Source organism: Gavialis gangeticus, unplaced genomic scaffold (genome assembly GCF_001723915.1).
Source record: "Gavialis gangeticus isolate Ggan-Ray unplaced genomic scaffold, GavGan_comp1, whole genome shotgun sequence".
In the NCBI taxonomy this organism is placed as follows: Eukaryota; Metazoa; Chordata; order Crocodylia; family Gavialidae; genus Gavialis; species Gavialis gangeticus.
Window position 1 is genome coordinate 33,039,964 of NW_017729027.1, and position 15,058 is coordinate 33,055,021.

General features: G+C 43.3%; 1 protein-coding gene across 1 annotated transcript in view; it reads right to left on the reverse strand.

Moving 5' to 3' along the window:
• Window positions 1–15,058, reverse strand: part of PRIM2 (primase (DNA) subunit 2) — a gene marked incomplete at its 5' end in the record, with an annotated part of 329,364 nt that overhangs the window by 129,374 nt on the left and 184,932 nt on the right. Inside the window, one exon of the mRNA XM_019520338.1 lies at window positions 3,911–3,978. Coding sequence (XP_019375883.1) covers window positions 3,911–3,978 — 68 coding nt within the window. The remainder of the gene's footprint in view (window positions 1–3,910; window positions 3,979–15,058) is intronic.

The window sequence follows — 15,058 nt, forward strand, 5'->3', positions numbered from 1 at the left end:
GCTCAGGACTGCAGCTGGGTCTGCCTGGCAAGAGCAAAGCCACCTCTCACAGGCTTTTCCCCCACTTGGCACTCGAATGGAGGGGGAAGAGGCATGGCTAGAAACTGCCTCCAGGCCAGCATGCTGAGGCGGAGGGGAGGGAGGTAAAGAAGAGGGGAGGGTTTAAACCCCGCTCTCTCCCACCAACACAGGACCCCAACCGGGGTCTGCCGGCAGGGGTGCAGCAGCCTGGAAGGGTAAATACCACCCCTCCCTCCTCTCTGGCTCAAGGCTGGCATCTGGCCACACCCCTGCCCCCTCTGCTCGAGTGGCAAGTGGGGAAAAGCATGCCAAACACCAGCTGGGGTCCCATCCCTTGCCTCCACCTCCCAGTGCCAGCTGCTGGAGCAGCGAAGAGAGCAAAGTGAGGCAGGGGCTGCTTCCCCCTCCCCCTCCAAGCACACCCCAGCTAGGGACCATGCAGGCCAGGTGGGGCTTTAAACTCTCCCTCCCTCACCAATCACACTCAGCTGGTCTGCCTTGCCTAGTCACACCCTCACCCTCAGCTCAAGCAGGGAGCAGGGACAAGCCTGGAGTGCTTCTCTCCCAGCTTCCCTCCAGCCTTTCAGCCACTGCCAAGAGGAAGAGAGGGCTTGCTCTAGCACCTCCCAGCTTCTAGCCTGTGGCACTGTAGGTATGTGGCTGCATTTCTGGGATCAAAAGCGAGTGTCTATTCACTTGCTTCTTGGTTCAATCTACACAGTTTAGACTAACCTGCAAAGATTGAATTGATTCAGGCTCAGCCTTTTTGAATGTCAGTACTTAGCCCAAGTGTCCAGAACTCTTATAGGCATAATTTTATGAGCAGAATTGTTCAGTGCGTGTGTGTTCTATATCACACAAAATATAATACATTTTAGCTAAAATGGCTCATTTCACTACAGCACAATCAGTATTAAAAGCCCCAGTGAATTGTAAGGAAAAAACAGCATCTCAGGTGTGAATAAAATAATCATATAGTGCACAATTGTGTTATTACAAAATAAAGTCTATGAATATAAAAAGATACTCACCACAAATTAAAATAAGAAATGGTCCTAAAAAATCTCTATAAACATACCACTCAGCAAAAGGTCTTTTTTTGCTGGAAGTGAGAAATGGCTAATTTAAAATTCACAAACAGATACAACCAGCTGCCAACAAATGTCCAATATGTTAGCAGCCAATCAATGCTATGTAACCTTCAGTTGTACACTCTTTTCAGACAACTTCTCTCAGCTCTTACCCCCCGATAAAGCTCTATTTGTCTGACAAATGCGAAAAATAAAATACTGCTGTAAGGAACTTCACAAGATGAAGGAAAAGCACAAGCCAACAACTAAAATACATTTCTCATTTTCATGAGCAAGATGAAGCAAAAAGTGAATCAGATTCATAGAAATAAGTAATAGAAAAGACTTATTAGGTCATCTCTCTATTCCCTGCCAGAGCTCATTCACAAGTCCTAAGTTCAATTTTACAGCGTGACTTATTGAGCCTTGCAAAGTTGTGACGTTTGTGGTTTTCATGGTTATGAAAATGGTTCTGCACAATTTTCTATATTTATTCTTATATTATATTTGGGAATATTTGTCCTTAGCTCTAGTGTGGCTCCTACAGCAGTGGAAGAGCAAATAAGATAAGTTTTCAACAGTGGCAGCTTAAACTGTATATCCAATACTAACATTTGCATGTGCAAATATATGCAGAAGTGCAAAAAGGAGAAGGTTATTTGCCAGTAACAAGAGTTCTTCAAGTTCCGTTGTCCCGATATACATTCCTACTCTGGGCGCACATGCACTTCAAGTACTCAAGCTCAAAAACGTTTGCCCTAGTGCTAATATACAAGGCATCTGACCAGCCTCCCTTCATGATCTGCACTGAAGTCAGAAACAGTGGGGTTGGTGTGTACTTCCGCACATCCCAGTTCCCTCAGTCACAATCTCAGACTGTCAACAGTTTTTTCTAATAAAACAGGCCATTACAAACCCAACAAGATTCACCTGGCAGATATCTGGATCTTGTTAAATCCTGGATAAACAGCAGGTGGAGAAGTACCATTCGGTCCCTTATAGAGCTGCCAAATGACTGTAAATGCAATCTTTTGTGATTGCTGCAGCTAATGAGAAGGCAAAGAACCTAAAATAGCTCAAGATAAGGAATTGAAAAGACTGGACTTACTAGAAGGAAGCCATTTTCTTTTAACCTACAGTTTCAAGTAGCCACTCTAAGTCCTGTTGGCACAGTATAACTTTTGGGATTTTTTATATGTGCTTCTGATACAGTGACAAGCACTTTTAATTAGCAAGCTGTACTAATTAAAAGTACCTGCGTATCATGTGCATCAGAAGCACAGTGCATCCCCACGCTGAGAAAATGGCAGTGGTGCACTTTGAACTAAAGTGCATTGAACATGTTTTAGTTCAAAGTGCACCACGACCATTTTCTCAGTGCAGAGGCATGCTGTGCCTCTGATGCACTAACATGTGAGGCTCCCAAAGCACATCACTTTCTCCCAGATCACCACTCCCTCCCTCACTGTGGGGGGGGGAGGGAGGGACTCAATCTGCACACAACCCCATGCCCCTTCCCTCCCCCCGCACCCTTTTCCTCCCAACAGACTTACCAGCCGGATGCTACTCTCCAAGTTGCCCAGCTACATATCAGCAATCGGATCAGTATTGGCCAATGTGGCTCATTAAAAATCAGCCATCAGTATCAGCCCAAAAAATTGATATCAGTGCACCCCTACATAAAAAGCCACATTTCTTAAGCTAGTAAAGTGCTATACTTGACTATGGCATGCTATTAAAAAAGAGAGGGGAAAGGACGAGAGAGGGGAATGCACCCACACTACAAACACAGCATTTGTGTAAAACAGTACATATCAGCTATGTGGGCTTTCTTCTCCTGAATATTGGCCAAGAAACTGATTTCTTCTACCAAAACACTTTAAAATAGCAAATGACAGTCATGTGCTGTTACTGACCATGGAGGTTAAATTAACCAACAAGAATATCTGCGGACAAAACTAACAAAAACAAGAGTTCAGATATTTGCTATCCAGCTAGAAGAAGAATCAAGATTTTTCTAACAACCTGTGGATGCATTTTCAGGCCCATGCTGTTGGTTCACTTTTTGAACTGTCTCAATCATAAAACAAGATGCTGTTCACCAGTGATGGAGCACCAGTTATGCTCTTAATGTATAGTATACAAAATTAGATACAACAATTATATTTTCCAAGTACCATAATTTGAACTTGCGTTTGTTTATGAAGAATCTTACATTTGGATTTAATCATACTAACAAAAAAAAAAAAAAAAAAAGGGTTTTGCCAGAAGTTACAACACAGGTGCCAACCTGAGATATAAATGCCACAAGCAGCACAGGCAGCTTCTGCATGTGGCAGTTTAGAGAGAGGATGGTCATGGTGGCAGATAGGGCAAGGAACAGAAAGCAGAGCATCAGATCAGTCAGTAGAGGGAGAGAAGCAGAAACTGGAGTAGCAGCTTGGTCAGACAGCACAGGGCAGGCAGGAAAAAAGCTGAGCAGCAATCAGGTTAGGGGAAAGGATCACAGTGGCACTTAGGGAGTGTACAGGGTTAATTTTTTGTTGCACATCTGCCATAAAGGTTGGCCCTACGTTAAAGAAATTGTCTTTTTTTTCATTCTGTAAAGATAACTTCAAATGCCAGTCTTAAAAGTATTTTATATAGCATTTATGATAGATTTTTGTATAATTCATTATTAAAATGGAAAAATATTTTCTTTCAGTTCTTCTACTGTCATCCATCAACATACATTTGTGCTCAAAAGAGGCTTAAACACTCCATAAATACAATTATTTTATCTGTATCCAATGAATAAATTTGATTCCTATTCACCTTACCTAAGGTGATTAAGCAGAGGTTGAAGTCTCTCGTCAGACTGTACAGCAGGCAAGGATCGTGCTGTCAGCTGGAAAAAATAACAAAATTTTAATTTATAATAATTTCATGTTAGGAAAATTTGATCACATGGAGTTCCAATGATGAAAGCAACCATGCAATTTTTTTATTCCTTAGTAAAGTATAGTATAACACATTTGTCATATATTAACAGGCACATAGAATAAAGTACAGTGTTTTTAAAAGTGCCATAAACTCAAATACTTATCCATTATTTAACAAAATTAACTAATACTAGTAAATTTTTAACATTTTGTTTTAATTGAAATAGTTATCCTTCTGTCAAGAGGTTTTTAATAATTTTAGCAAAACATCTGAATTAAAGAGGAGTATTTTTTGGTACTGATATCCTACTAGAAACTGCAAAATACAAGTGAAAATAGACTACTAAGCCCTTTTCATATTTATGCAAACAGTATATGATCCTTCACAAAGATATATGAAGATTAATGCTATGAGAAGACTGTGTGTGCATTCTGTGGTATGTCTGTAAACTGTCTCCAATTCTTTAATGACTATTTTAAGATTTAGGTTCTCTTTTCATGGCAGTACTCTACAAATTCTACAAGTATATTTTACAAGGTTCTCTGATGTAAAATACTGAAAAATTATGTCTTAAAAAACAATTAATTTAACATTCATGAACGTATATCCATTTTATTTGATACATACACAAGTTATAAGCAAAACAGTATACATGGCAAACCTACACACACACAAACAGTAAGGCACACTGGATGAATGCATGTGGTAGTTTAGAGTCAATGAATAAGAGTCTGGGGCTCGCTGCACACAAGAGGCAAATTTTAAATTTTATCAACTAAAACAGAACGAGAATGCTAACATTCCCAGTTCTTAAAACATGCTACTAAACCACAGAAACGAGGCATTAATTCCAAGACCAAGTACAAAGAAAACAGGAGCTATTTGGCAAGCAAAAAAATGCACTGATTCTTCCTAAAAGGCAAATAATTAAATTCCATTTTTAAGGTCAAGCTTTGAGTCTGCAGTTATTAGCTGAGAAACAGGGTCCACACAAATTTAAATTTCCAGAATACTTCTCTTTATAGCAATAATGTTATAATGTTATACAAAGATGTAAAAACTAAACCCACTAATAAAAAATATACACTTTACATTTCCAAATATCTTTGAAAATAAAAGGGTATGGCTTTATTTCATGGTTAGCTCAATATAACTCAAGTTCTGCCCCTAGCCTGTGTTCCACCTATACATAAAAACACTCTAGTTTAAGCTCAAGATATCTATTCTGTTAAGTAGCCCTAGTAAAACTCTAGTGCTGCCACCCATGGAGTTAACAGTACACTGGGGACTGTTTGCTAACCAAATTACTTTGTGCAATGTGTTGTTTTATAGCATGGCCACATCCACTAAATCTAGGTCAGCTCAAGTGTGCTACTGTCCATCCACTGACAAACATTCATTTAGAGGCGCAATGGGATCTGATTGTGATCCCAACAATCTTGTGTCTTGTCATGCCACACATACATAGCAGGTTGCACAATCATGATCCCAGATTCTCCCTGCACTTGCAAGCTGATTGTCAGCTGGTCCAGGACTGCACTAGAGCTCCCACCAGCCCTAGTGTGGTCCCTGAAGCTGGCCAATGATCAATCTGATTGTCAGCCAGTGGAGACCACACTTGGACCAGTTGGAGACCCTACTGCAATTTGTCACAGTCTGCCCTGACACGCTCTATTTAAGGTACAATGGAAATCAGCTACAAAAATATTACTTGGCACCATGAATTGCCTGAACATATGGCTAGATCACCATTCAAAATGTGATTAGAAGATTAATTGCGTCTTATGTGTAACATCCCAGGGCCTCAGGGTAGAGCTAAAGCCAGCTGTTGCGATGAAGACAAGACCTAAAATCATGAAGACTTGAAACAAAGCTAGAGTAATTTCTACCTTTCAGAGAACAGGGGTCAGTTACAGAAACAGTGATCTCTTCACAATAAAAGCATGACTAACAATATACTAGCAATTGGGATTGAACAGTTAAACAATGAAAAGAGGCAGGCAACACAGCCCTGCCAGGCAGGCAGTTCCCCCTCATCCCCTCTTCCTCCCTGCACTGCTGCAGCCAGCCCCAGGAAGGTGCCTTGCTGGCTGTTTCTCCCCTGGACTCCCTGGGCTGAACTGCCTGCCTGGTGGGGCTGCTTTGGCCCCGGGCTCATTACCCCCCTCCCCCAACTTCACAGAGCCACAGGCTGGAGGCCAGTACCACCATACCCATCCCCATGGGATGCAGCATCTTCTGTTGCTACAGATGCCACAGAGACTGGCAGAGTAAGGTGGAGGTAAATGGGCACAGGGTGACTACCCTGGGCCTGCAGCTCAGCCCCACTGCATGTGCTGCCACCTGCCCCACCCAGACCCAGAGCCAGGCTCCGAGAAGACCCAGCTGCCCAGTTTTGATATGAAGTGCAACCCTGGGGAGCTGCTGAATCCCCAGCTGAACTGCAGGGGCCTGGGAGCACCCTGCTGGTGCTGGGATAGGCAGACTTTAAAGTGGGCTTCACGAAATGCTAGCGAAGTCTGAAAACAATATTTAATAAAACCAAATAAATGTGCTTGCAAATTATACTCTTACTTCTAGCTCTAGAAAAATAACCAACCAACTTGTCTTATTGGTTCTAACTCTCCCAAGATGAACATTTAAAATATTCCTAAAGCATTCTATTAATTTGCCACTATTTCAAAATGCATAGTATTTAAGGAGAAAAAAATCATATAGCAAAATGAGAGAGCCATCCTAAGCTTAGATATGAATGGCTGTTCATTAAACTCTGTTAGGTTTCTTAAGATTAAAAAAATAATAATTTTGTCATCTTACCAACCAATGCGGCAGTTTGCTTTGTATAGTAGCCATGTTACATTATGGCTGTCTATTTTATTTATGTAAAATAAAACTTCTGCTGGTTAAAGATTCTTATTTTAGAAAGCAGAATTTACATTTACAGAAAGAACTGGCGTCTTTCAAAACATCAATAAAATGATATTGCCTCCCTAACCAGAAATTATCCAAACACCCTGAATAGCACCTGTTCCTTCCTTCATTTCATACTTAACAGATACAAAAACTAAAATCATAAACACAGTTACACAGAATACACCAAAGAGAGAGACAGAGACAGAGACAGAGACAGAGACAGAGACAGAGACGACAACAAAGCACACACACTCTTGGTCTACATGCAGTCTTTTATGGTTATGACTATATTCATACAGAATTTCTATTTTACAATAAGTACTATTTAATATAGTTGCTCATTTTCATTTAAGAAATAATTTTAACAAAGGACGTGCCACTTATTCAGAGACACTAATAATAAGATTTTTTTTTGATTGTAAATGATGCATTTATAGTGATATGTGCTGGTTTACTGAAACCAGATTATTCTGCTCAGTGAAAAAAGAAAATATATCTCTCTCAAAAGCAAAATTAGGAAGATACAATAAAGTTTTTGATATGCCTCAATATTATATTAAAATGGTATCTCCCTATAAAGATTAACTGCAGTAGAACACAAATACTAATACAGTAACAGCCCTGTTTTCTGACATGAACTGGGAATGGGTGGGAGGTGCCTGTAATCTAAAAACAGTTACCTGAGGCACAGGGTTTTCCAGCTGGATGCAAAGTGCGTGCGTGCGTGAGTGTGTGTGTGTGGGGGGGGGGGGAACAGCAGCTGCACATGGAGTGGTGGCAGCACAGGGTGGTAATGGTGACCGCCACCATGTGCAAGCTTCTCCCCCCACCCCAGTCTGCCCAGCTGGAAATTCCAGTTAATAGAAATGCCAGTTAGTAAAATGCTGGATAACAGGGCTTTTACCATACAAATAAATTAGCTAGACTTGTCCATCTGATTTTATGAAATACCTTAAGACTGACCAAGAAGGGACAATACTTGTTCTCCTAGTTCACAACAGGTTATATTCATCTCTAATCTGCAATAAGGGCTGGAGAGCATCAGTGACAAGTTTCATGTTCAGACCATTTTCAGGGGAAATATAACTAAAGCAAAGAACCTGTTTTTAAGAGAACACAAAGAGAATCTCTGCAGATGTTACAACTGACAAGCTCAGCAGAATGTGGAAATGTATCAACATGCCCAGCTAAACAAATAGTAGAATGTGCCATTTATATTAAGCAAATGAGCTAGCAGGAAAAGCCTGCAAGGTGGCCTTGAAATAAATAACCCATGTACAGCATAATGTAGTTTTAGCAAGAGAACATTAGCATGAGTAGTGTTTTGTGCAACAAGAGGTATCAAATGCAGTTTGTGGTATAGTAAATATACCTTTGTTAAGTTACTTAGGTAAGTTGTAATAATAAATACCAGCCTTGTTAGAGAAGACCATAACATAAGGAAAAAGAACACAGAATTGTGATAATAAAAAATCCTCCCTTAAATTTCACATGAACTGCAGCTAATTGGCACCTTTCAGGAACACGGAACAGGTTCAACCTAATTCCCAGGGTCTCAACAAAACAAATAATTTGATGCAACCATTCAGAGAATGTTCCTTAAGGGGAAAATCAGATATAAATATGTTGTACAAACTGCATGGAAACTTGGATAACTCAGTGAATCCAAGAAAGCCTACTTCTGGTCTGTGTACCATTTGCTGTCTCCCTCCTGAGTTCCCCAGTAGATAAGGGATCTTCATTCCACTTTAACGGGCAGCCAGACACACACATATATCACTGCCTATCTTGTTTAAGCCATTTAATAAACAAAGAAAGAAAAAAATCTCAAAAAAACCCCTGCCTCCTGCAAGTTATTAGTTACCAGCCTACCAATCCACCTATAATCCAGGTAGTAATGATCAAACCAAACTTCCATTATTAGGAGAATTATGTGAGTTCGTGTCACATAACCTGTGTGGTCAGGTTAATCATGTTTTAAGCGTAACATCTGTCAAGGGACACAATATCCTTGAAATGAGCATACCAATTTCAGTTTTAATAACCAGATATCATGTGTACTAGAAAGCTTTTTAAAAAGTTGTACTTACAAAAATGTGCTCAAAAACAAAGTTTTAATAGAGATTTCAATTATTTAGCTAGCCACAAGCTTAAGTGCTATGTTCCTAATTATCTTCAAATTAAATATTGCTAAACAAGTATATGTTTTTACAATATTAACTAAAACATAATCTTGTAAAACTATTCCAATTATCTATCTCCTCCACTGGAAAGAAGTCTTGCTCCACATTATGTCAAACCAGAAAGAATAATACTTACTCTATTACATGGAAACAAAAGCACATGATTAAATATTGGTAATTATCTTGAAATATCCTTATATTTGGACCTAGATATCACCTTTTGTTTATTTTCTACAACACCAAGAAAGCTGCACATAATATAGAAGTAAAATAAGTGCAATATTAGGCCACAACCCAAAGGGGAGGGGAATCCAGGAAAAGTGGTTGCTCCTCAAGGAAGCAATCCTGGATGCACATGCAAAGTCTATCCCATCTCGGAGGAAAGGCAGCAAAAGGGCACAGCAACCCCCTTGGCTCTCCAGGGAACTAGCGGACCTCCTGTGTCTTAAAAGAAAGACCTACAAAGGATGGAGGACTGGATCCACCACCAAGGAGGGATACTCTGCACTGGTCCAGACCTGCAGAGAGCGAACAAGGAAAGGCAAGGCTGCAACTGAACTCCAACTAGCTACAAGTATCAAGGACAATAAAAATTCCTTTTTTAGATATGCGGGGACCCAAAGGAAAAGCAAGGGAAACAATGGACCCCTGCTGAACCAGACGGGGCAACTTACAACCGATGCCCAAGAAAAAGCCAACTCGCTAAATGGGTACTTTGCGTCAGTTTTTCACCAGTCCCATGGAATGCCCCTGTCCACTACAGGACAGGGAGGCCCGGGAGAGGGAGATTCCTTACCCTCCATCAATGCTGAGCTTGTGAAGGAACACTTTGAGAGGTTTGATACCTTCAAGTCAGCCGGCCCTGACAGTGTACACCCCAGGGTACTCTAGGAGGTGGCAAGCATCAAAGCGCAGCACCTGGCACAGATCCTTGAGAACTCCTGGTGCCCTGAAGTGCCCAAAGACTGGAAGAAGACCAATGTGGTGCCTAGCTTCAAGAAAGGGAGAAAAGTTGATCCAGCTAACTACAGGCCCATCAGCCTAAACTCTAACCTGGGGAAGTTCTTAGAAAGATTATCAAAGAGGCCAACCTTAACAGATTGGCTGACGGCAACATCCTGAGGCATAGCCAGCACAGGTTTGTTGCCGGTAGGTCTTGCTTGACCAGTCTCATTTCCTGTAATGACCAGGTGACCTATTAGCTGGACAAGGAAGAAGAGATTGATGTCAAATATCTTGACTTTAAAAAAGCCTTCAATCCGATATCCCATGATCACCTCTTGGCAAAACTGGCTAACTGCAGCCTCGGCCGCACCACAATCCGCTGGCTGGGGAATTGGCTCCGCAGTAGAACCGAGAGGGTGGTGGTTAATGGAAGTCAATTGTTGTGGTGCACTGAGACCAGTGGGGTCCCTCAAGGCTCTGTCCTAGGGCCTATACTATTTAACATCTTCATTAATGATGTAGATGTTGGTGTCAGAAGCAGTGGACTGGCAAAGGTCACTGATGACACCAAACTCTGGGGTAAAGCATCCACACCTGAGGACAGAAGGGTGATCCAGGCAGACCTTCACAGGCTCAGGAAATGGACGGATGAGAACCTGATGGTGTTTAACACCAAAAAATGCAAGGTTCTCCACCTCGGGAGGAAAAACCTGCAGCACCCTTATAGGTTTGGCAGTGTTACGCTGGTTAGCACTACAGACAAAAGGGACTTGGGGGTCATGATTGACCACAAGATGAACATGAGCCTTCAATGTGATGCTGTGGGTAGGAAATCGAGCAAAACGCTGGCTTGCATCCATAGATGCTTCTCATGCAAATCCCAGGTCGTCATTCTCCCAATGTACTCGGCTTTGGTGAGGCTGCAGCTGAAGTATTGCATCCAGTTTTGGGCTCTGCAATTCAAAAAGGATGTGGAGAAGCTTGAGAGGGTGCAAAAGGAGAACCACACACATGATCAGAGGTCAGGAAAACAGACCTTATGAAGAGAGGCTGAGAGCCATGAGACTCTTCAGCCTGGAAAAGTGCAGGCTCAGGGGTGATCTGGTGGCCACCTATAAGTTTATCAGGGGTGCTCACCAGGATCTGGGGGAACATTTGTTCATCCGAGTGCCCCAAGGGATGACAAGGCCAAACGGTCACAAACTCCTCCATGCCCATTTCAGGCTGGACATAAGGAAGAACTTCTTCACTGTCCAAACCCTGAAGGTCTGGAATAGCCTGCCATCGGAGGTGGTTCAAGCACCTACTTTGAAAGCCTTCAAGAGACATTTGGATGTTTATCTTGCTGGGATCCTATGATCCCTGCTGACTTCCTGCCCCTGGGGCAGGGGGCTGGACTCGATGATCTTCCAAGGTCCCTTCCAGCCCTAGTGTGTATGAATCTATATTTTTCATGAAAATATATTTTAAATTTTGAATTAAGTTTTAAAATAGAGAGTCTTTTGAAATCATCAAGGTAAACTTGGTTCAATCATTTAAAAATGAAAAAGAAGAAAGTTGGCTTCACTTCAAAATAATTCATCCCTTTACTCTATATGGCTTACTCAATAGTGGCTAAACCCCATCCCCCAGCCCCAAGGGAAAATGCGAAAGCAGTCCCCCCACTACCACAAGTTACGCAGTCGAGTTTCCCATGTTTGGGAAAAATCACAGGGGTCAGCACGCCCAGAGTGCAAGGGGCAATCTTCATCCTGTGAAAACCACTATCTATACCAAGGGCGGGGAAAATATGGTCCGTGGGCTGGATCCGGCCCATCAGCCTATTCTATCCGGCCCGTGAGGCCCCTAAAAAATTTAGAAAATTAATATTTATCTGCCCCTGGCTGCCTGTCAAAGATGACAGGAGTCAGAGGCAGTAGGACCCAGGGGGAGTCAGTGGCAGAACTAAACAACCAGAGCAGCAAATCCAGCCCGGCCCTGCCCACACACTCCAATCCCCCCCACCCCAAGCCCCAGCCAAAAGCCTCTGCCTAGCAGGGGCTGCAGGAGTCTTCTGGCCTGGGGCTGGTTCCTGCCTCCCTATACCGAGGTGTGACAGGAGTATTGATACTGGAGCCTTTCTGTTGGTGACTCCACCCTCCTGTTATGGGCCAACTGCCTGCTCACTCGCCTGCCATGCCTTGATCTTAATTGATTAGTTAATTGATGTAATTAGCGGGAAGCTGCCCACTTTATGCGCCCCGGTGCCAGGGGGCACTATCTGTGGCTCCTTTTTCTCCCCTACACCGCAGCCCAAGCCTCGCAGATGGTACTGACGTGGTTTTAACCTGGGCCCTGCTGTGATTTGGCACTCTCCTTGACTTCCCAGGGGCTCCTCACTGCCCCCCTCGCTCTGGGGCTCCTCATGGCCCTCTCCGGGTCTTCTCACTGCTCCCCTTGCTCTGGGGCTGGGGACAGTGCACCCCAAAATGACACGCCTTCCCTGGCACCAGGGTCCCCACACTACCATGGAGCCCCTATGAGGCCTCCTCCAACCCCTAATAGCCTCACCTAGTCCTCCGGTTAAACAGCGAACACAAAAACACAAAGCCCCTGGGCTATAACATAAAAAGCTAAACCATCCAGCCAAATAACATTCAATCCCTACCAGGAAATACTCCAACCCATAGCAGCAAACAGGGGCTGCTCATGCAGTCAGGCTTCTCCCCTCTGTCTGCACTGGCCAAGCTCCTCCTCCCTTGGCCGCCAGTGGGGAACTGCCCTCCTGGCCTCATACCTGGGGCTTATATGTGCCAGGCCCTGCCCCTTCCTGTCAGCTGGCTCCCCAGCGGTTGTACTAGCAATGAGCACCTGCGACTCTGGCTGCCCTGGTAACTAGCAGCTGGGCTTCCCCCTTCTCGCCACTAGGGGTCTCTCCCGAGCTGTTTCTGTTCTCAGGCGCAGGGCACCTAAGTGCTCTGTGACACCACAGAAATACAGATGGGGGGGGGAGGGAGGCAGGGGAGGACTGCGGGTGATTGCCCCAGTCCTCAGGACCAGCCAGGCTGGCTCTTGCAGTCCCAGCACTGCAGCCAGGGACCACATGGTGCGGGAGGCCCTGTGTTGGTGCACTGGGGCCACTGCCAGCAGGGCCAAGGGCGAGGTGACAGGAGTGTGGGCCCAGGCTGCCAGGGGCTCTCTGGAGCCAGGCTGGCTCCCTCTGCTTCCTGCTTGAGCAGCACAGCCTGGCTTCACAGAGCCCCTGGCAGCCCGGCCCCATGCTCCTGCTGTCTCGCTCTGGGCCACGCTGGCCCCGGTGCACCAACACATTTAAATAATCATTTAAATACCAAAGGCATATCTAACTCATGAAGGACACTACCAGGGACACCTATCCTGAAAACAGAAACACCTTAACACCATCAACATATTCCTTAGCACCATCCTATGTAGTGCAGACAAGCCCAAAGTTTTATTTCAAAAATCTATAAAGGTAGCTAAAGGAGGACCATCCCCCTCACTTCTCCTATCTTTCTCTACTTCTGACATTGTTTATAATCTTACTCTGCACTATCGCATACAAGTGATCGTTCCATCACTTTCTGGACTGGCAACAATATTCTGCTATTCTCATATGGAATATCGAATATATAAAATATGGAAGCCACAGATGATGTACAAGATTTTTTCTGTATTTATTTTAAAATGTCTCAAAATTGCTGAGAGGCAAGGATTTCTTAGGACTAACAGTATAGTTGGGATAAAGTTAGACAAGTATCTGAAGGCAAGACATTCTTCCTCAGGTCTGGATTGTATTAAAGTAACAAGCATAGGGACATTTGATTGTATTGCAGCATAGGAACTGTGCTCTATCAAAGTATGTTATCAATAATTGTGAAATAAAGGCTCATTTTTTAAGAGCAAAAACTTTTTCCCATGACTCTCTCATCAGAATTAAGCCAGTTGTCAAAAAAGCTACATTTTACATTCAACATTGAGTTAACACCAACATTTCAAATGACAAAAATGACATTTTTTAAGTTCATTTTTGTATAAATAAGGATCACAATTACAGATTCTTAACTATGAGATTCTACAGGGTGTGCCGTCTCATGTTAAAACTAAATTTATCTTTTGTCATTTCTTATATGTACAAGATGGACTAACATACATTATGACCATAGGCGTTGGCTTCATATACACCATATACTGAACATGAAGATAGCCGTATCAGCAAAAAGCAAACAGGCTATCCAATGTTAGATATATTTTAAAAAATCATAACCTTATCAAGCAACGAGCTTAGCTTCTTACTGAGCTCTAAACATGCTGAAGTAGGGAATATTAAACATTTCAAGGTTAAGATATTTCCAGTTCAGAGGTCTGGATGATGTGAAGAACTGACAGAGTAAACCTCAAAGAGAACATATACAGACACCCCAGAAGTGATTTTAGATAATAAGAATGTGGCGTGAAGAAAACTTTCCATGCAAAAGCCAAGATAGGGACCATGATATCGAGAGTATGTGACATTTAAAATGGACAGAAAGAGAGAAGTGTTAAAGGGAAGATAATAAAGAAACAGAATAAGATAGTAACCTTGAACAGATTTTGTAAGAAAAAAAAAAAAAAAAAAAAAATCACACAACAATTTCAAATAAGCCATAAAAAAGCAGCAACTCCTACGATGGTGTCAACACGGAGTGCTGCCAGGGCCCCTACCCGGGGGGCGCAGCCTACCCGGGGCTTGCCTGAGGCCTCCACCAAGACAGAGCCCATGGGGGGGGGAGGCTAGTGTCCCCCCACCCCCTGGCCTGCGGGAGTTGCCTAGCAAGGCCTGGGGGGGCAGGGTTTGGGGACCCCCACACCTGTCCTGCAGGCGGCCGCCTTAGGGCCCTGGAGGCGCAGGTGAGAGCGCTCCAGGAGGAGGTTAGCAGGATGAGGGGAATCAGGGAGGCAGAGGATGCAATTGATGGCTATTTCCTTTCCCTGCAGGGCCACACAGCCAAGGAAGAAGCACCTCAG